The 22,520-nt window shown below is 48.3% G+C and overlaps 1 protein-coding gene across 1 annotated transcript; it reads left to right on the plus strand.

Moving 5' to 3' along the window:
* The first annotated feature begins 1,332 nt into the window (after nucleotides 1–1,332).
* On the plus strand, nucleotides 1,333–21,911 carry ugcg (UDP-glucose ceramide glucosyltransferase). Its single transcript, XM_077019100.1, has 9 exons — nucleotides 1,333–1,517; nucleotides 5,837–5,978; nucleotides 14,006–14,108; nucleotides 15,530–15,631; nucleotides 16,322–16,434; nucleotides 17,812–17,990; nucleotides 18,314–18,400; nucleotides 18,583–18,769; nucleotides 18,905–21,911. The coding sequence occupies exons 1-9, from the start codon at nucleotides 1,351–1,353 to the stop codon at nucleotides 19,073–19,075; spliced, it is 1,251 nt and encodes a 416-aa protein (XP_076875215.1). The 5' UTR covers nucleotides 1,333–1,350; the 3' UTR covers nucleotides 19,076–21,911.
* Nucleotides 21,912–22,520: the final 609 nt, after the last annotated feature.

The following is a 22,520-nucleotide window of genomic DNA, read 5'->3' on the forward strand; positions in this document are numbered from 1 at the left end:
CATTACTGTATATTAGAGCCATTGTACACTACAGCCATTGTACACTACAGCCATTCTACACTACAGCCATTGTACAATACAGCCCATGTACTTGTTGCCATGGATTACCGCATATGCGGTCCCCTCTATGATCCTGGTCATGTTGTTGGAACGGGTAGTGGAGGACATCTTGGTTTGGGTGCAAGAAGAGCCCCATAGCAACCAGAGAGATAACTTCACATCTGCTCCATCCTCATAGTGATGGCTTTATGGCATCATCACTGCACAACACCAACACAACCGGGATTGTCACCTGTACTGCTCCTCCAAGCAGGAGACAGAAGGGAGACAGTGTTCCTGGAGCAGGGTATGGAGGAGCAGGGTATGCTGAGAACACTCTTGGGTATCTAACTGATGATAAGCAGGGCATGCCTGGAGCAGGATACTGTGACCTCACTCTGCAACCACCAGGCCATCATCGTTGGTGAGGTGGTATAGCGGGTCCATATAGGCATGGAATTGTGGAATTGCGATTGTGGCTGGTCACAGGGTGGAGAATCCCGTGCATGTCTTCGCAGATTTAAATTGTTCAAATTAAATGTTTTAAATGTAATTGTTCAGCAGTTGGTTTTGGTGTATGTGATTTGTATGTGATCCGAGTTGTCATTCTTTTATTGTCTTTGTTAGCTTTAAGAACGTTTTTATGTTTTGTCCCTTAATTTCCCCAAGTCATTTTCATTTCTGCTTTGAGTGTTTGCTGTAGTGCTGCAGTGTGTACGTCTTTTCAAAGACTTCGCCATAACGTTGACGTTTCCTGTCTCTTTTTCTGCGCCGACGCCACTATATAATTGACAGCCCGTTTTCCTTCGTGCCATTCCTGCCAGTAACAATTTCCTGCGCTACGTCTAGGGTTTTGCAGATATGTTGTAAGAGTATCATGAAATACACGGTCTTCGCTGAGCAAATGTCTCTAGTCTGCAGTCGTAGAAAATGACTGAAAACCTGTCCGTACAAATTGCGCTTTTATGAGAGCGTGTGGTGTGGTGTAGAACGATTAAAAAAACAACCACCCAACTAAAACTGAGAGGACACAATTTGAAAAGAAACAAATAAAATGACGAAAAAATTTAATATCGTTTCACTTTAAAATTCTATTCAACTAACATTCTGAAATTTGGAAAAATCTTGAGAACATTACAAACATCTTGCACATGAATTGTATTCATAGACGTATATTTTTGTAAGACGCTTCCCAGTAAAGGTTAATATATCATACGATACGTAAAGTACAACGTAGTTTCATGTAGATATTATAATAAACGCGGTAGACCCGCCCTGTGCGTGCCGCCGGTCCCGCCTATAGTGCCGCACATGCACTTGTCCTGCATCGCTTCAGTACCGGGGCCAAACGCAGCGGCGGCAGGACATCAAGGCACAGCCATGGCCTTACTTGATCTTGCTATGCAAGGGTTCTCTATTTTCGGATTTCTGTTATTTATTGTCCTCTGGCTCATGCATTTCATATCCATCGTCTACGTGTAAGTATTGAGACCGCCATCACGTCTGGGCACGTTTTGTATAATGGGGGACCAGCATGGTGGTCTTTGGAGGCAGGCTGGCGTTCAGAGACCTGCTGTTCTTACGGGCTGGTGATTTATGTGTCCTCGTAGTTGCGAATGTTTATCATTTATCCCGGACTCGGTAAGGTTAATCTGTGATAACGTGCTTGGCTCGCTAGCGTTCCCGACACACACACGGGTGTAGACGGCGACGCTATCCGCGTCTCCTCCGGGATTAGCAGGTCGAGTGCCGTCTCCGCAGTATCTAAACATTATCCGCCTTCCCTTTAATATTAACATCGTGGTTACCGAATAGACGCTCTGATTCAGATCACGTCCGCGAACAATGTCCAAATATGTTTGGATTGCAATGGCGAGCTAACGTTACCTCTGACGCCGAGTTAACCCGCTAACGTTACCCCGGACGCCCGAGCTAACCCCGCTAACGTTACCCCGGACGCCCGAGCTAACCTCGCTAACGTTACCCCGGACGCCTGAGCTAACCTCGCTAACGTTACCCCGGACGCCTGAGCTAACCTCGCTAACGTTACCCCGGACGCCCGAGCTAACCTCGCTAACGTTACCCCGGACGCCCGAGCTAACCTCGCTAACGTTACCCCGGACGCCCGAGCTAACCTCGCTAACGTTACCCCGGACGCCCGAGCTAACCTCGCTAACGTTACCCCGGACGCCCGAGCTAACCCCGCTAACGTTACCCCGTACGCCGAGCTAACCCCGCTAACTACCCCGTACGCCGAGCTAACCCCGCTAACGTTACCCCGTACGCCCGAGTTAACCCCGCTAACGTTATCCCGTACGCCCGAGTTAACCCCGCTAACGTTATCCCTTACGCCCGAGTTAACCCCGCTAACGTTATCCCGGACGCCCGAGTTAACCCCGCTAACGTTATCCCGTACGCCCGAGTTAACCCCGCTAACGTTATCCCGTACGCCCGAGTTAACCCCGCTAACGTTATCCCGGACGCCCGAGTTAACCCCGCTAACGTTATCCCGGACGGCCGAGTTAACCCCGCTAACGTTATCCCGGACCGCCGAGTTAACCCGCTAACGTTACCCCGGACCGCCGAGTTAACCCGCTAACGTTACCCCGGACCGCCGAGTTAACCCGCTAACGTTACCCCGGACCGCCGAGTTAACCCGCTAACTTGACGGTCTCGTTGACCGTAAGGACACCGGCTCGCCCGGGCTGCTCGGTTAACCGTCACAGTTCTTCTACACTCATAAACGCAGTGTTCGTGCTACTTTCAGGAAATTACAAGTTAAGCTTATCCCCTCATAATGGAGATCTTGTGCGAGTTTTATGCTGCTGTTAGACTCGGGTTTAATCTACCACATGTCAGTAGAGCCCGACGTTAGTGAGGTGGTGTTTGTCGTGGTGGTCTGCTAGTGTAACATCCTGCTTGTGTTTCAGTTTTCTAGGTTGGGTGGCTGACGAGCTGCCCGCTTTAGGCTACTGTTTAAACTTTCATAACGCATGGCAATTGACATCAAATATTTTAACTACCTAATTAAATCAGTAAAGTTGAACTAATCGTGTAGCTAGCTAGTAAACTGAATTTAAAAACATTTTGTTGCCTACGACATGTTTCATCGCGAGGAGTTTATTTAGACACTCAGTCGACATAGTTGTATGTATCTGGAAGTTCCCCTCGGTCACCAGTATGGCGTGATCACGTGAACCGTATCTGTCATCCCTGTGCTGGAGAAACAGACCTTGCATGTACTATCCCCGTGTTATCGTCAGTATCTGTCACTACTGTAACTGAGGTAAAAGGCTCCTCTGGGCAATGTGCTTATGAATACTAAATCTAGTACAAGATGTCCGAGTCTGTGTTGTCAAGGCTTTTATTTGTTCCAGCTAATCATAAACGAGATGTGATAAGGCAAAGTGATGACCACATGACGACTCTAGCCTATATTCTATAGGGTAAATACCCTACCCTCCTATACCCTAGCATTCTCCCTCCTGTACACTACCCTCCTGATACCTAGCCTTCTAGACCCTACCCTTTTGAGTCACCTGTTTGAACCTAGTTTACAGACACACTTCCTTTGGCTGGCACAGTTGTACTCGTCTTAGTCTGTTGGTTACAGTTGTACTATTACTCCTGTTGATTAAGTCTGCAGTTTGAGAGAAAGCTGTTACCAGCTTCTAGGCACATTTTTCCCCCCAGTCTTTTCAGACTGGACTTGGTCAATAATGCAGTAGCATCTACAATGGGGATTGTGCATGTGTGAGGATGAATGTCATTACAGCAACCCGAAGACACTAAAGTGAATCTCCATAAGCTGCTGACCACAACCGAGTCCTGACCAGGCAGTTGTCAAGGCGGTGCGGTGTGATGCTCACAGCAACGAGCCGCGTGATTCACGCTGTCGCTTTTCCCGTGTCGGTGTCACTGCACGTGGTCGCTCATGACGCCACTCCCCACTCTCTCCGCTGCCGGTGTTTCCCCTTCGTCCATGTGTGAGGTCATTTGTAGCATCCTTGTGCAAAATGCCTCTTTGGTAGCCGCAATCACGCTGGGTTTGTGTGTCTTAACAGGAAGTGCACGTCCAAAGCACCTGATCTCTGAGTGGTGAGCTCTGGTCCACCAGAGTGGGTCAGGAGTTCAGTGACTCCGCTCAGCTCGGAGGGCAACATGCTTCCCCTCAGTTGTGAGAAGGAACTGCTTTGTCCCAGGCTACTGAAGAGAGAGCCGTGTTTATGGCCAAGAGTCTGTAAAGGATGACCTCCATGATAACTTTTGATTTCATATTTGAGACAGATGGTCCATTTAAATCGAGCTAGCTGCAGTCACTGAATGCATGGCCTGCGATTGGTGCCCCTGTACATGCTGGCGGTTAATGATTCAGTAGAATTCCTCCATGAAGCACAGACATGTGGACATGCTCAGAGGGACACTGCCTGAGCATGTCTCATTACACCAGCTGGGAGGAGTGAACTATACATACTGTAGTAGGTGATGTGAAGAGATTGTAGTGAAGTGCACAAGGATTCCATAGAAACACAGCTGATGAAGGACATCTGTCCAACGTTCTGTTGAAGCCTCAGAAGCCCCACAGCACGAGGAAGAACTAACCTGCAACCCCCCCCCCCCTCTATTTCCCCATCTATCCCTCTCTCTCATAGGTGTGTGTATAAAATATGTGCAGACAGACGTACACATTTAATACCTTGTATGGGAATGATTTTGGATGAACAATCTAGAATCACAGTAGGTTATTAATTCTATGCTTGTCTAGAACTGGGAAAAAAAAGCTCTCTGAATGAAACCAGGGGAGTGTTTGTGAAACCGGAGTCACGGCACAACCAGTTGGATCACCTCGTCTCTGTGTGTCTGGCTCGTCCTGCTCCTAGCATGTGATCTCTGATCTGCGGCGTGCCATTCGCCCTACACAAACGCAGTGTGTCGTCTTCCCCCGCGTGGCCCTGCTGTGTGGCTGTGTGTAGGAGCCGTGTTGGGGGAGGCTCTTCTGCTCCACCAGTCTTCATCCATACTGATGAGCTCACTCCTCTACAGGCTTTTTAGGAGGAGATAACAAACGAGACTTATGCAGCTGTATGATTTAAAGAAGCCATTGATTTACCCATTTGTTTCCATCTGAATGTCTTCTCAGCACAGTAGAACATCACTGACGCTCATCAGTATTTGGGCATCCCCATATGGTCCCCATACAGCCAGTGTCTGAATAACGAATCATATTTTTTCATGGAGAATAATTCTGCAAGCTGAATTGATCAGACCTTTTGGTACAACTGTTGCCTGTAACCCAAAACCTTTTCCTTTAGATAAAATTTGATGTATAGTACCAACTTTTTTTTTCCCTCTAAAAGTGGCACCAGGTTGCCTCCAAATAGGGGCAAGTCGACCGTCTGCTTACCCGATAGTCTCTGTGCAGTGAGTAGATACAGCTGGATTATCACAGTTTACTGGTATTCTCGGTGACGAGGTGTTGACACAAACATTTCCTCATCGTGAAGTCCTAGCCCAATTACCACACACACTGAATCATAATGCTAGTGTAGGTATGTGAGCTCCTACTGTCCTTTAGCACGCCGTCAGTGATTTTGAGCAACATGGATGTACATGTATGTTCCCATGGTGATTGTGGAGGTGTTGTCATTGTGTTCTGAAGCTGCTCTAGACTCTGTGCTTTAACACGCCTGTCTTTGTCCTAATCGATCAGGCCCTCCAGTGGGTGAATGCGGTGTGGGACAGCCACACGGGAACGCTGCAGGGCTCCCCAATGAACACCTCCTTCTTCTCTCGACAGCCGGTTGCATCTCAATAAGAAGACGTCCGACAAGCAGCCCTACAGCAAACTTGCAGGAGTCTCGCTACTCAAACCCTTGAAAGGAGTGGATCCAAACCTCGTGGACAACCTCGAGACATTCTTCGAGCTGGACTACCCAAAGGTAATGTCACCTACAAGTCTAATTTTCAGTCTGGTAGCAGGAGCTGAACTAGGACGCCTGACCTTAGAACTCGCTGGCCAGGTTCAGGTTACCAAGACTAGCAGGATGTGCAGAACTGCAGTGAAACACAAGATTTGCATCTGTGTAAATTGAGGCTTTGTCAGAATATCCTGTCTAACTTCCTGGATGGAGATGTTGTATCTGTAAACTGTGTAATCTTGGGTCCTGTTTTGTTTCAAAATTTTTAATGAGATTGCGAATACAAGTGGCTGAAATGAGTTTTCTCCCCAGGGTGTCCGGGCTCTCCCTTAGAGATGAGGTATGGAGTACGGTCATCCAGGAGAGGCTCGGAGTAGAGTCACTGCTCCTCCATGTAGAGTGGAGTCAGTTGAGGTGGTTCGGGCATCTGGTCTGGATGCCACCCCAGTGATGCAGTCCGGGCATGTCCAACTGGGAGGAGACCCCAGGGAAGACCCAGGACATAGATTATATCTCTTAGCTGTCCTGGGAACAGCCCAGTATCCCGCTAGAAGAGCTGGCTGGGGAGAGGGAAACCTGGGCCCCTTTGCTTAGGCTACTGCCCCCGCGATGCGGACCTGAATAAGAGATTATAAATGGATGGATGCTTGCATTGTCAGGTGTTGCGTGTGGTGAACACTGTTGTCTTCAGCTGTCGCTGTTCTGAGTGTCCCAGGACATGCTCATCTGGGCTCAAGCCACTTCTGCACTGATGTCACTCCTTGTTGCTGGGTTATGTCTTCATAGGTTGGCGAGGTGTGCCGCTCGTGACCGTGGAGTCCAGTGAGCTGCTCTGGTGTCTGTAAGGGGGTGTGGCCAGCTGTAAGGGGGTGTGGCCAGCTGTAAGGTGGTGTGAAGCAGACTGATGTACATGACCTGAGGACATTTGTTACGAAAGCATTTATATCCCAGAACTGTGACACAATGATGAATCTGTTTGGTGTTGAAATTGGGATTAAGAAAGAATGTAGTTTTCAAGTGGCCGGAGTGGCAGATTTAATGCTAGAGCATAGAGGTTGTCTAGATTCTTTACTGTGTACTTACGACTTATTCCTTTTAATCATTGTCATGTAGTGCTAGAATTATGTGGTGTCATGGTACACTCTGAGCTCAAGATGAAGACTTTATCCATTATCCGCTAGTCGGGGTCACGAGGGGGCTGAAGTAAATCCCAGCATCTTCGGGCGAAGGCAGGGTACACCATGGGCAGGACGCCAGTCCACTGCATGGCCAACACACGCATGCACTCACACCTACGGGCAATTTAGTGACCAATCAACCTACCGTGCATGTCTTTTGAACTGTGGGAGGAAACCGGAGTACCTGGAGAAAACCCAGGCAGGCACAGGGAGAACGTGCAAACTCCACACAGAGCAGCCCAGACCGAGAATCAAACCCAGACCGCCTTGCTGTGATGCGACAGTGCTAACCACCACAACACCTTCCCACGTATAATGAAGACCATAGTCTAATTTTTGGCTGTGGTGGCAGCATTGGTGAGCAACTCCTGTGAAGACACCAGAGCTGTTTTGACGTGTGTTCACGCCAACGGTGCCACACCAGCCCACATGCTCTCTCACCTTTGCTCTCTGCATTCGCCTTCGTTTCTCCCTGCGTCTGATCAAACGGGTTACGAGTGAATACATCACTCGCAAAATTGCACCTGGTGGAGTCCCGAGTTCCCTCTTCTAACGCATGTAGAACGTCACTGATTGAGGCCATGACTGAGGTGCCCTTGAGCAAGGCACCTAACCCCAACTGCTCGCCGGGCTAGGGCTGCCCACCGCTCTGGGCATGTGTGATCCACAACCCCCTAGTAATCACTAGTGTGTGTTTGTGTGTGTTTGTGTGTTCTAACTGCACAGATGGGTTAAAAGCAGAGGACAAATTTCGATTGCGGTGAAAAAAAATCCCAATTGACAAAATGCGGCACATTTTACACATTTACTGGTGTCAGGAAAAGGTTGGGTCATGTCTGTGTGACACGATGCCTGTGTGGAAACCAAGGGCTTGTTGTGGAACAGACCCGACAGTCATCCTGAGGCGTGGGGGGGCGTGTCCATGGGGGCGGGGTCTGTGCCCTCTCCTTCCTGCATGGTTGCAGTTGAGGGTGAGTTGTGAGAGTTTGGGTTTGTAGGTCAGCAGCACAGGCCCGTCATCCTGCTCGACTGGTTCACGGTTCTTTCCCATAAGCAGGAGAAGAATCTGGGCCTGTGTCGATCATCGCACTAATCAAACCTGCTGAGGCTTGTAGCATCAACCATGGGGGACATTCCAAGGAGATCTGATGTGTGGTGGGTTGAAGGCTTCAGTGGGTACTTGAGTTGTTTGTGTGTGAGTCACCTTCAGTGATGAGGATGTGGGTAATGTGTTCTCACAGTTCGTAGCAGGAGCAGGCATGCTTGGCCTGTGAATTAACGGTTGCTGGTACAGCAGACCGAGCTCTTCCTGGGCACTTATTCAAATGATGCAGTCTGCTCTGTCCTTTATGTATCCACACACACAATCTTGTTTAAAGATTACTGCTTTCTCTTTAATTCTCTTGCACTCTGTCCTCTTCCTCTCTCTCACACACACTCCTGCGGCACGCGCACACACACCCGTGCTGAGGAGAGCAGGAGGAAGCAGAAAGGCCCCTGTGTGAGGAAAACCATGTGATGGCCAAAGCAGGCACAGCAGGGCAAGTGCACAATTAGTGCTGGGCGGTATACCGGTTCACACGAAAACCTAAACGTGTCCGGAATGCAGCACGGTCGTTAATTGTTTCTCAAGGGACGCTGTTTATTGCTGCGCTAAATACCGTGAAACTGATATAATTTAGAAAAATACCGTTATATAGTTTTGGTCATACCTCCCAGCACTATGAACAATTGTGTGTGTGTGTGTGTGTGTGCGTGTGTGTGTGCGTGTGTGTGTGTGTGCGTGTGTGTGTGCGTGTGTGTGCGCGTGTGTGTGCGCGTGTGTGTGTGCGTGTGCGTGTGTGCGTGTGCGTGTGCGTGTGCGTGTGCGTGTGTGTGTGTGGTTGTGGTTGTACCAAACCCCCGGTCCTCTACACTGATCTCCTCTAGAGCTCTTCCTCTTTGTGTGTTATTTAAACATGGGTCTGTGGCGGGAGCTGAGTGCAGAGTGTTGAGGAGCGATTTCGATTGGAGGATCATGCTCTCTGTCTGAGATTTTTTTATTATAATTTTTTTAGCTGATGCTGGTCCAGCTTGTCGCGTGCCAGTGATTTATGCCTCGGCTAGTTGTTCCTTTCTTGTGCACAAGCTCTGCCGTCATGTTTGTGTTGAGGCTGGATGGGTGGGAGGGGTTAAGCTCACTGAACTACGGGATCCCACAGTGCAGCGTCAGTGGTAAAACTCAGAAAATCAATTTTCATAAAAACACATGGTCCTTAACTGTAAATTAGAATTAATAGATAACATCGATTAATCGCCCAGCTCTATAACAGGGTGAATATAACTGAATATAACAGGGTGTAACTAGCCCGAAAGGAAGACTAGCCCTTGAGAGCAGGCTAGGAGAGTAAGTCTATGTGGGATCAATGTGACTTTGCTGTCACTGATCACAATACTCTGAGTATTAACTTAATACTGTTTTATTTGTTGTCCAGTGCGCATGTTGTAAATATATAAATAGCTGTATGTGTCTCGTAATTAAAGGTGCAAAAAAAAAAATCAAGTTTCAAACTCTTGTGCGGACTTATTCCAGGCCACAAGGCCCCTCGGCCGACACTACCCATAGAGTGACTCCCTACGTCTGTACACTTCAGGAGTTTTGGGCCACGCTTTATCACTGTTTTTTAAATCCAATCGTTCAGAGTCACATGCGCAGTTAATTTGACAGTGACATTCTGCTTATATAGGCAGTAATTAAGCATATACAAGTTATACAAGCTACGTAAAAACTAACCAGAGATGGAATTTACTTAAATAAGTAGCATGGTCAAGAGTCTGACTTTACACAAGTCTTTGTATTTGTAGGATTTTGAATGGTATCTGTAGGATTTAGTTGCACAATCAATAGAAGAACATTAGTGGTGTAAGGCAATGATGTGGACGAGAATCGCACAGGCAGGCAGGTCATGACTTGTGCAAAGGTGTTGTCTTGTGACACTGACTCACTGTATCTTTCAGCTCTTCAGAGTGCCTGTATGTGTATTGATTTCATGTGTATGATGGCAGAGGGTGTGTCTGCATTTGAACTCAGTTACCCAATCGAAATGCCTGTGAGCCACTGAGCAGAAGCCAGTCAGTGGCATCATGTGTCAGCAGCATCTCGTGTTCATGCAGTGTTTACAGTGTTTACGCAGTCTTTGTCCAGTATTAACACAATACTCGTCAAGTGTTAAACGGTGTCATTTCAAATCTGCAAAGCCCATAATAAAGGGCTGGCTCGAGCTCAACCCATTTCACATGATTACCATGAATGTTAAATACGACACAAGTTTGGATTTTGCGTCGTATACCATGTCATGCCGTTATATGTTTAATAAGCTGCTCACGCAGACGTGGTGGAGTGCCTGATCCATTGACCTGTTGGACATGTGTGGTTTATCTTAATCCAGATTACATATGACGTTACACTGACATAGTCAGGAGACATAAATGATTAAAGATCTGAAGCTATAATAAAATTAACCAAATTTATAATCCCTTATCTGACATGTTAACTAAACTTCCTGCATTCAGGTGGTTCCACAAGTCTGCACTCCAGACGGAGAGTCTGGACGCTCACAAGTGTCTGAATGGGACAACCCCTGGAACCTGGGCCCTCAGGCGTCCAATTATGCCCTCAAGGCAGCTTTACATTGGCTCAGTCATTAGGAGGTGTATCTGTCTGCCATTAAGTGTAAAATGGGCAGCTAAGTTGGTCCAAGGATGTTTTTGATATAATGAGTGCGCAGGGGATTTTGAGGCCCTTGGGAACTATGCTGCTGCAGTGGTGTAATGTCCAGTGGTGGTTTGAAAGCCCACCGTGCTGAGGTACTGTACACTGAGGTACTGCACACTGAGGTACTGTACACTGCAGGCCAGCACTTTTCCTGCTGCATGTGCTTTGTGGTCCTGGTGGACTGCTTCCTCTCCTAGTAAAGCCAAAAGAGGAACAAAAAACTAAAATGTGTATGAAAGCCACACGCAGGCAGGTTGCCAAGCCACACCTGCCCTGGAATTTTTGCCTCTGAAAAGCAGAAGCAGAACCTGGCAAATTCAGGAAGGATGTAAAGACCCGCCCAGCAAAGCTCCCATCCGGCCTCTTGTGCCTCCAGTGCTCAGGGCATGCTGGGTAGAACATGGCAGATGGAGTCATCCTGTTACACCGTCACCAAGACGAGGGTCTCTGCATGCAACGGATATGAATCAGATCAATGGCTGAAATGATCTCCGTTCTTGGCAGTGTTGTTAATGTTGCAGTGGTGCCGCCTGCCCGTGTTCAGGGCCCACCCTGTTTGTGGAGAGAGGCAGGGGCGATTGTGTTTGAGGAGGAATTGTGAACGCTGTAAATCTAATGACTCGATTATAGCTCTGCATGTTGGCCTGCTGCCAGGCTTTCCTGCGAATGACGCACCTTAATTCGCATTTAAATGAGTTCACAGCATTGCATTGCTAACATTATGAAATGTTAAAAACCAGATGGGCTCGGTCCACTGCCCTCTACCATGTCCCTGATCTCATCCCTAATGAATGGCCTGCTAACTGACGTTCATGCTGATGATCCACGCTTGAAATGGTACTCCGCATCACCCGATACCGTTAATGGAGCTTTTGGCTTCCGTATCAACTTTTTGAAGATGGCCTCAGCGTGTGTGGAGTCCAGATACTCAACGTGGAGAGCGGAGTGTTTTGACTGCGGACTCTGATGGGAGAAGCTGTCTGGATGGGAATCTCGAGTCCCCCTGCACTTTCAATCATGGTTTCACTTTCAAACGAGGGTTTCTTAACCAGCTATTGGCTCCTAAAAATGCATTGTAGTAGTATACAAAGAATCAGAATCTTTAGGCTCTCATTTTAATTTCCTGCTTGCTGGAGTGTCTGTAGAGGATGAGAACGACCACACCCAAAGGTTCAGGCCAAATTACGTCATTCTGCATTACATCTTAGGCTTGTGGTTTATTGATAATTATTGCAGTATTGGTTCCAAGCTGCAAACGTACCCTTTTAACAGGTCTCAATGTGACGTGTCTGTGTGTTGGTGCCTGTTCTAGGGTTGGGGTTAGGACTCGACCAAGGGCCGTGGAGCTGCCTCAGGCCAACGTGTGCCCACGTGAAAATCCTGCCACTGCGCAGATCAATGCCCTTGCATGTGATGGAAAAAGTGAGATTGCAGGTCTTGTCATCAGGTAATCAGGACTTTGGCTTTCAAGAAAATGCAGGTTGAATGGACAAAAAGACATGAGGAGTTTTGGCAGTGGGGTTACAAAAAAAGGCACATTTTAGTTGCTTGTGACTTCATATGTGGGCAGTTCTGTTTTTGCGCTCTGTACTTCCTTTTGTGTTGGTGTTTTGTTGCCGCAGCTGAGCGAACGCTCTGCCAGCAGCTGAAGGCCCTGGCGTACACACTGCCACGTGAGAGCCTCGTGTGAAGTGTGTGTGTGCTTCACGCACGTCGAAACCCACACTCCTATCGGAATGGCTGAGGATAAAGGGAGCGTTTGACCCTTGGCGAGCTCTTATCTTGATTCGCTTCTCTGATGGATATCTATCATCTCTCCTTCAGCTTGGGTTAACTAATGCTGTCTTTGTTACGAACGGAGGTCAAAGGGACTAAAGAGGTCTGTGTGAGGGCTTACCCTACACACACAGCCTCACGCACGCTCACACACAGCCTCATACTTACACACAGCAGTCTGACACACACAAGCCTTTATTACCACGGTTGAACAAATGCACAGTGAGGCGCGTCTCTGTCCAACTGTTGTTTAATTATTAACAATAATCAAAATGTCAGTTTTATAATGTTGAAAGGTGAGTTGTTCCTGAAACTCATTCATTCTGCTGTCTTTGAATGATTTTGTTTAGTGATTTTAACAATGATGAATGTACAGGTTCTAAAAAACGTAGGTTCCAGGTCTGATCTCGTTGGCAGAGGAAGTCAAGTGGGTTTATTATTGTGATTTTCAACCATATGCATTCTGTGATGGTACTGGGTGAATCAACGTTCCTCAAGGACTACATTAGAGAGTAGGACCACACAGGGCTATATACATAAGACAGTGGGGCAACACAGGACTACCGTGGTGGTGGTGGTGGTGGTGGTGGTGGTGGAGGAGTGAAATGCAGTAAACTGTAGTGATAGTGTGGAATGTAAACATGTCTCGTGATAGAACATTATTACCTTTTCATATCAGTAGGTTTAGATAAAGAGGAAATTATAGTTGTGTGTGTGTGTGTGTGTCATGACTTTCTCAGCAGTCTTATTTCCTGGAGTGTGTCAGTAAAATGTGCTGACTGTGCTGTTGGTTCTTAGGAGTTTACCAGTTTACAAAAATGTGTGTGTACGTGGTAGTGGTAATGGACCTCAATGTCATGATAACTGAATGGTGGTAGAGAAGTTACCTCCGTTATCTTCTCCAACATTCTCTCGCCGTGTGTCTGGTGGATTTTATGTGAGCGTCTATTGCCCTGTGGGCATTGTGGATTTTCTGTGTCCTCGGCGATGCAGACAAAAGGGGGAATACCCAGGCCTCCCTGCTGTAGCCATGGCAACGTAGTGTCGGCAGCCTGGACTGTGCAGGGAAGCCCTTGACGCTGGCATGCAGTCCAGTGAGAGTTTGGAGTGCGTGGTGTCGTCCTCAAGTTGGACACCTGCTCTTCCTCCGGCCGTATTTCTAAAGTCCCCCCAGTGTCTAGACGGCCCTGTATTTGTGGGACTGAAGCCTCCTTGTCGTCCTTCAAGTGCAGCACGAGTGACGGAACAGGGATGTAATGTCTCTCCTCAACATCGCTCTGTCTGCCATTATATACATGCAGGAAATGTTAAGTCCCTCTGTCCTCTTGTCTGTCCCTCAGTACGAAATTCTTCTCTGTGTCCAAGACCACGATGATCCAGCCATTGATGTCTGTAAAAAGCTGCTAGGGAAATATCCCAACGTTGATGCCAGACTGTTCATAGGTAAGCCCTCCAACACCTTCACACTCTGTGTTGATTTGAGAATTTAATTGAGCACATGGGGTCATGGCTCTGTCAAAATAAATGAGATTCGTCACCGTAGATATACCCTTGTTTATCTTTCTCTCTCACACACACACGCACACGTACACTTTCCAATAATATTTGTTTGCCTGGGCTGCATCATGAAGTAGATAAGTGCTAGTCTGGGCGTCTGGTTCCTCTGACTGAGCAGAGCCCATGTGTAAAGGCTCCTGGCCCAGCAGTGCGTCTGGAGGAACACCTCTGAGACTGAATATTGATTCTCGCTCATTAAGGACGTGCAGTGACTGTTGACCCGCTCTCTGGGGTCCTGTTATCCTGTAATCCTGCTCTCCTGAGCCCCGCCTTGCTCTGCCCATCTGTTACTGTGCAGTCTTGAGAGACGCACCAGCTTAACCACAGATGCTGGCCTGCTGCAGGCTCGGCGCTGGCCAATAGAGTGGCAGCAGCTCGCCCTTTGACCAGTGACACGTGCTGGGGAAGACGAGCTTCAGACAAGCCGTGCTAACGCATGTAAAGATGGCAGTGAGTGCGGAGAGGGCTGGGAGAGGCCCTATCTCAATCCAAACTGTCTTTCGCTGCAGATAAGCATAAGGGTTGAGAACTACTCAGACATGGAAAACCAAAGTCTAAACCCAGTTCTTTGTGTCCCTCGGGGTAAAACAACAAAGTTCTCAATTAGAGGTTTGGCAGCTGCTCATCTAACTGGGGACTAGACGTGTCTGACTGGCTTAAGTCAAACCAACCCACTTTTTTGTGTACAGCAGCATTAAACCAACAAGATGATTTACAGTACAATCAATGACAAATGACCTGAGATTAAAAAAGAGGGTGTGAGATGTGGCAAAACGCCACTGCAGTGAGAGGGCAGGATAACGGCACCAAACCCAACAGCGTGAGGTACATGAGAATGTCCACCATTCGCTTCTAGGGCAGGAAGCTCCGCTATCGTCAGGGGCTCCAACAGGAAAGTCCCGCTCACCCTTCGATCCCCAGGCGAGCCCTTGGAAATGCTAAAAATATAAACGTTGAACCACTGAAGCTCGCGTGTGTGTGTGAATGCGCACGCAAAACACTGTGTTTGTGCATGAATGGCGGGACAGACACATTAGTGATCCCCGAATGGAAGCGCTCTAAAGGGACTGGACTCTGAGAGCCTCCAGATGTTTTACTAACGCCTAAAAGCATTCTTTGTCAGCTCGTCTACTTCTGTGTATGGAATAGAAAGAACTTTTTATTGTGAATAACTGGTGCTTAAAAAGTAATCCATGAGTTAATGAGCAGCACGAAGGCCAGGACGGCGTCACGGGAAGAGCCAGTATATCGGTGAGCTGCTGCCACGACTGTGAGGTTCATCCACTTCCTGTGTTCTGCTGCCACAGGGGGAAAGAAGGTCGGCATCAACCCCAAAATCAACAACCTCATGCCGGGCTACGAGGGCGCCAAGTATGGCCTGGTCTGGATCTGCGACAGTGGCATTCGAGGTACTTCACCAGTCTTCCAATGTAACGTGGGTGTGGACACCAAATGTTCACCTGGCGGCTGGATCATGCATTCACCAAAAGAAGTTGCTTAATGGGTTTTTATTTATTTAGTTGTGTCTAGTGTGAGTAATATATTTCCGTTTGATTATAAATGAGGTCATGCACTTATGTTTGTTTGAGGTCATGTATCTAAACTTGACTTACTTTTTTCTGTAATTTGTCATTTGACTTTGTGCCCTAGTAGTTGGAAAGGTGGATAGATCACTCTATTAATCCCAGAGGGAAATTCAATTATTACAGTAGCCCAGGGTGCATAAAACACTTACCAAATTCTTCAAAATAAGGCAATATGATGAATTAAGCTAAAATTTGAGTTAATTGTGTAATGTGCAAAGTGCAGCATCACTGTCAGTCTATATACAGTCAGTATAAGGGAAAAGGTGACTGATGCTAGTGGTGAAGACTATGGCAGAAAGGCTGTACAAAGCAGCTAGAGTGAACTAGTACTTGATGGAAAGACCAAGTACTTTGGTCTTGATGGAAAGTACTTGATGGAAAGACCCTGGTAAGCCACTGTGCGCACTGTAGTGCGTTTGTACCTGTAGCACCACTGCCTCGGGATTAAACAGCCAACACTGAAGGGCCGTTTCTAGCTGCCGACCTGCTAACACTCTACCTGTGTCCTGACAGTGAAGCCGGACACCCTTACTGATATGGCAAATCAGATGAGTGAGAAGGTGGGACTGGTTCACGGACTCCCCTATGTGGCTGACCGACAGGGCTTCGCCGCTACACTGGAGCAGGTAAGGACATGAGCAGAGGTGTGTGTGGGTGGGGAACATCTCCTGCTGTGGACACTCTTCATCTCTGAAGAATACAGAGCTGATTGCAGCTGTCATTAGTCCAATCAGAGGCCTTATGTGCGTGTGGCCAGGTGGGCCTATGGGGTACAGCGTTGGGGGGGGGGGGGGGGGCCTCTACACCACCAGTGCCCTCTACTCCAGTCCCACAGCCATGAGGGCTTCCTCCTCTCCATGCTCACCAAACCTGTGAACACATAAGCTTGGTGGGATGACAGTGCTGTGCTGTTTATTTAACATGTAAATTAACTTCAAAAGGCTGATATGTTTGATCAAGGTTTTGGAAGTTGTTATGCTGAGTCCCTGAACACTGAAAGGTTATTACCATGTTGTGTGGATTGATATGAAAATGATTTCTAGATAACCAGATACCTTTTACCATTCTAGATAACTAGCATCTTTTGATCCAAGCAGGGGGGTTAATAACAGCAAATACTTTCACTAGGAGCCCGAAGAGCAAGGCCATGTTTTGCATGTCAGGGTTGTCTGTACAGAATAGGACAGTCCGCTGATGCAGCGTCGATAATCTAGGAGAAAAGAAAGGAAGGAACACGTTGCATTCCAGTTGAGCTGTTTCTGAGAAGCCTGGAAATGGTGTATTGACTGCTGACCAGCACTACCACATAGACATCACCTCCCACACCTGTAGATGGCCACTGCTGGCTGTTCTCACCACTCTCACCGTGCGCTCGACAGCCAGCCGCCAATGACACGAGAGGTTGAGGCTCCGGGCATGTCAATCAAAATACAACCGTCAGTGCAGATGGACGATAGCCTGTCATTCATCCACTACTTTTTAATGTCGTGCGATCTACCCTCACTTCCTTCGTGGTCGACCGGGAGATTGCGATCGACGTATTGGGCACCCCTGGCCCAGCACATGCTGCTGGTTCTGAGTAAAGGCCATTTGGAGTGTTGAGAGGTGACGTTCCAACCTAGAAATAATGTAACTGCTAGTGAGATGTGGCACTCCTGGTGTTGCTGTGTGTGAGCGCGCGCATGTGTGCGTGTTTTCTTAGGACTAAATCTTCTAAAGCATGTTCAGTCGAATAATACCATGAACTGACCTCCTCCAGGTAACTTGCGGCATGTTTGTCGTGAACCTGCAGACGTGAAAGGAATATGCGTCGTAACTGGTGCTGCTCTGACGTGTGGCTTCCTCATGATTCCTCGTTAAGCACTGTGTGTTAATTGGTCTGTCTCGGCTGGCTTCCTCATGATTCCTCGTTAAGCACTGTGTGTTAATTGGTCTGTCTCGGCTGACTTGAAGTCTTCCCCGGAGGTGCATGGCGAGTAATCCCTCCGGTCTCGGTTCTGCAGGTGTACTTTGGGACGTCGCACCCTCGCTCCTACATCTCCGCCAACGTGACTGGGATCAAGTGTGTGACGGGGATGTCTTGCCTGATGAGGAAGGAGGTCCTGGAGCAGGCGGGTGGCCTCATCGCCTTCGCCCAGTACATCGCTGAGGACTACTTCATGGCCAAGGCCATCGCGGACAGGTGGGGCATTCCTCATGGTAGTGTTCATGACCAGCCATGACAGAGTTCCCTGAAATTAAGTCCGAGTAGATTATATGCGGTCTGATTAGATATATAGCCTTGGAATTTTAGCATTACATTTTAGCTTGTTTTATCAAGGCCTTCAGGCAAAGCCTCCTGCCTTTCAGGATGACCAGCGCCTGATATCTGAACTCCCCTGAAGTCGCTGCCTAGCAGGTGTTTATTTCCCGTCAGTGCGGGGGAGACATTCGCCACCATGGAGACCAGCACGGCACTAGTGTCTGGCCCGGGCGGAAGTTAACTCCCCCACTTTGTCTTTGCAGAGGATGGAAGTTCTCCATGGCGACGCAGGTGGCCATGCAGAACTCGGGATCGTACTCCATCGCACAGTTCCAGTCACGCATGATCAGGTATAAGCCCCGCCCTCACACTGCCATCGTCCTATCAGAGTCTCTTGTTTATTTTGGTCTGTATTGTGACCTGATCATGCTAAGATGAAATGTAGAAGCTGCTAATGGTTCTAATACAGGTGTACACACACACACACACACACACACGCCCCAGGTGATCGTCTCTCCTCTCCTGTGGCCAGGTGGGCGAAACTTCGCATTAACATGCTGCCGGCCACTATTGTGGAGCCTGTGTCAGAGTGCTTCGTCGCCAGCCTCATCATTGGCTGGGCCGCGCACCACGTCTTCCACTGGGACATCATGGTGTTCTTCATGTGCCACTGTCTGGCCTGGTTCATCGCTGACTATATCCAGCTGCGTGGGGTTCAGGTGACGCGCTTTTAAAACGTAGCCAAACTATTTTACAGATGTGCTGGATAATACCGTATGTGTTCTGTAAGCTGATGAGAGCTCATGTCTGTTACGTGGCTCAGGAGTTAAACTAACAGGAGTCTGTCCCTTCAGGGCGGTCCGATGTGTTTCTCCAAGCTGGACTACGCCGTCGCCTGGTTCATCAGGGAATCCATGACCATCCAGATCTTCCTGTCAGCCCTGTGGGACCCCACCATCAGCTGGAGAACAGGTCGCTACCGGTTACGCTGCGGTGGCACGGCAGAGGAGATACTGGACGTATAAAACATGAACCAAAAGCGGGGGAAGGGGGCGGAGCTAGGCTGCACCCAACTGTTTGGACACGCCCCCAAGAAAGGAGATGCGGCCCGTCGCACAACACGGAGAGATATCTGCAACAGCTTGTATTCATTTTTGTTTTGTGAGTTTTAAGAACATTGACATTTTTAAAATGTTTTAGAAGCCTGTGGCGTGCTGGAGACTGTACATTGATCTTGGTGCTCTTGTTTTTTCGGACCTCGCTGTGGTCTTCTGGAACAGTCTGAAACCTCCAGTTCCAAAATGAGCCAGTCGTGACGAAAAGCAGGAATGCAGGTCCAGGGGGTGTGTCCAGGAAAGAGGAACAAACCAGGGGGTGTCTAAGAAGGAGGAGCGTACTGGGGCCTTCGATCTAAATCGCGCCTTGGCTGTTAAGTGAACTTTCGGGATCCCAAATGATCCACAGAATTTTTTGTTTGTGGTTTTTTTTTTTATGTGCTGGTAAACGTGGTTAAAAACTGCTGTATGCCAACACACTTGAAGAATCCCTTCAAATAGTGGTTATGGTTTATCATAATTTTATATGAAGGAGAGCATGCCACCTAAATCAGGATGGTGTTCCACACATACCCGTGTGCACTGCTGAAGCAGTTAGGTGCAGCAATCCCTCCTCCCCCACCCCCATAAAAACCAGGTGAGCCTGTGACCATCCACACCTGATCTGCATGCCCCGCCCTGTCCCCCGCAGGCCAGCCCCTCCTCCCAGCTCTGCTCTTCAGGCCGACCACACACATCAACCATGCTGAGGGGCTGTTTGAATGGAAGAGGCTGCTGACTATAACCAAAGGTGATACTGACTCAACGTGCCAACTCCAATAATGACACATTCCTGCACCAATGTGTATCGTGCACAGATGCGCAGAGGACTTGGCCCTGCCCACCTGGCCCTGCCCACCTGGCCCTGCCCACCTGGCCCTGCCCACCTGGCCCTGCCCACCTGGCCCTGCCCCTGCCCCCTCTGTATCCTGCTATTCAGCTTCAGAAGGGCTGTTTGTATTTCATCCCTTGAGACATTTAATGTTTACTCCGCAAAGGTGTGTGTGTACGTACAGATTTACAGGAGGTGTAACCTCCTTAATCCTGTTGCATTTCAATATCTCAAGTAAGTTCTGTAGGCCCATCTGCCAATGTGGACCGTTTCCTGCAAACAAACTCAATGGCGCTATTACATGATGGATGGCTTCAGTCCTCATGACACATTTCACTCAACTGTCCACTGGGCTACCCAAAATGGCGGTTGTGCTTTGTAAGTTCTCCCTCTAAACATCCACATCAAAGACCTGTCTGCAGCATTTTGGTTTTCTTTTTGCACAAACTCCGTGCGAGTCCTCTCTTCCCAGCGCTGCGCTGCCTGTACTCTACTGACATACCCGGCCCTGTGGCCACCCCGCACTGTGGAGTGTTCGCACCGGTCTCACACCTGTTCAAGTCCCGAGTGGTATTATCTTGGAGGTCATCCCTCCGTCCCAAGAGCGTTGTCGTGCCATGGTCTCGATAAAGGGACAAACAGAAGTGAGTTGCTGTTCAGGGCCAGCAATAAGTCATGGGTCCTGTGTTCTGACCCGACTGTTGGGTCATGTTGTCCAGTTCGGTGCCAGACACCCATCTCCCGACCCTGCAGCTCCCCCTCGTCCCTGAGGCTGACACACGGTGTCCTCACACGGGTCTACGCTTCATGCTGATATTGGAGCTTCATGTGGAGCTGGAATGTCGCATCTTGACGCAGACCAGCTAATTCTGAAGCAGCGCTTGTAGATCGGTTAGCAATGTCATCCTCTACTTAGTCTGTGAATCCAATCCATGACAACAGTCATTCTGTATATCTGTATATTAAAACTTTCACAATATATTGACCATTTCAAATAATGAATCATTCAGAAGTAATATAGTACCATAGAGCAACACAGTGAAGTACCTGAATGTATCGCATGTAAATACGTCTGAACTTTATGGTCTGCAGTAAACCTGGTGTTGCCCCACTAAGTGCATTAGTGGTTAGGGTGCAAATGTGAACTGTGAGTGTTCTGCTCGGAGCACGTTCGCGACGTTTGCCTTCTCTCCGTCTGACGCAACAGAGCCATTCGCTTTCAGTTGGCCGGCAGCGGTGTGAGAAGTGTTGACGGCCTTTGTCCACGTTGCTGTTGGCAATGACTGTGTGTTTGTATTGTGGGGAACTGGGATGTGTTTTTCCTTCTTCACTTAATTTTTGGATCATTAGTGTGACTGTGAATCCATAGTGTGCGTGTGCGTGCACACAACTTCTGTTGCAATCCCAGAACAAACGTGTTTATAAGTGCAGAGCAGTGACTGGGGGAATAACTGGTGCGCTTGTCCGCCCCTGCAGCTGTTGTGGGGTGGGTTAACCCTGCGACCCAAACCGCTCCATCGTTCACACCTTGAACACGCACTGTTCACCACAAAAAAAAAGTGACTGGGTCTCCTGCTGCTGTCTAGACGTGGGGAACAGCGGCAGTGGGTCGGACCTGCAGATGAGCCACGCCCTGACCTCGTAAACACCGTTACATGAGAGTCTGGGATGACCCGCCACGCCGTACGGAAGGAAGAATCCTAGTTATGATCCACTGTATTTTACATGCTGAAAAGAAAATATAAAACTTAATAAAGTTCTTTGTTTTTTATTTAATTTTAATGTGTACAGTGTATTTATGAAATTTGTTCATGTTAATTGCTCTGCTGCAGGAGGTGTAATTTATTCATGAGCTGAAAATATTTTTGTTTGCCTTCGGATTTTGTAGAATGTTTATTCTGCAGAACTGTGGCTGGAATAAACTGTTTTTGTTTATCTTCCTTTTTAAATGTTCATCTGTATTGTGTCCAGAAGAGCTTCTAATGCTCTACCGTAGGAAACTGACCTTAGGGGACCTGGTCACCCCAGCTCTTTCCCTGTGTGACCTTAGACCTTAGGCTCTTGGCTGGCTCTTCTCAGCACTGTGGCAGGTACGCGTGCTGGTCCAGGCGGACAGTGTGGAGGTGTGTGCTCATGTTTGGGGAGATATGTCCTCCTCACTGTTCCACGGTCATCTACAGGTTAATGTTTAGACAGGCCCTCAACTCGTGAGGTGTTAGTATGGATGAGGGCGTCTGACAAACCAGGGAGGGTGTGTGTGGTGAAGGGTAACAGGATGGGGGGGGGGGGGGAGGGGGGGTGAAATCGGGTAACCGGATGGGGGGGGGGGGGGGTGAAATCCTGTTTCTGCAACAACAGACTCATTCCTCCCATTCCACCTCCCACTATCTGCAACATTACAGTCACGTGCCGGTGTTCTGTCGAGTTGTGCTACTTTGTCGAAAAATGCTTCCAGTTGTGATTTTCCCATAAAATATAATACGGAGTTAGGCTATGACGCATTGTAATTATAAAATCAAGTATGTGCACTGTATGTATGGACAA

The sequence above is a fragment of the Brachyhypopomus gauderio genome, chromosome 10 (assembly GCF_052324685.1).
Source record: "Brachyhypopomus gauderio isolate BG-103 chromosome 10, BGAUD_0.2, whole genome shotgun sequence".
NCBI lineage: Eukaryota > Metazoa > Chordata > Actinopteri > Gymnotiformes > Hypopomidae > Brachyhypopomus > Brachyhypopomus gauderio.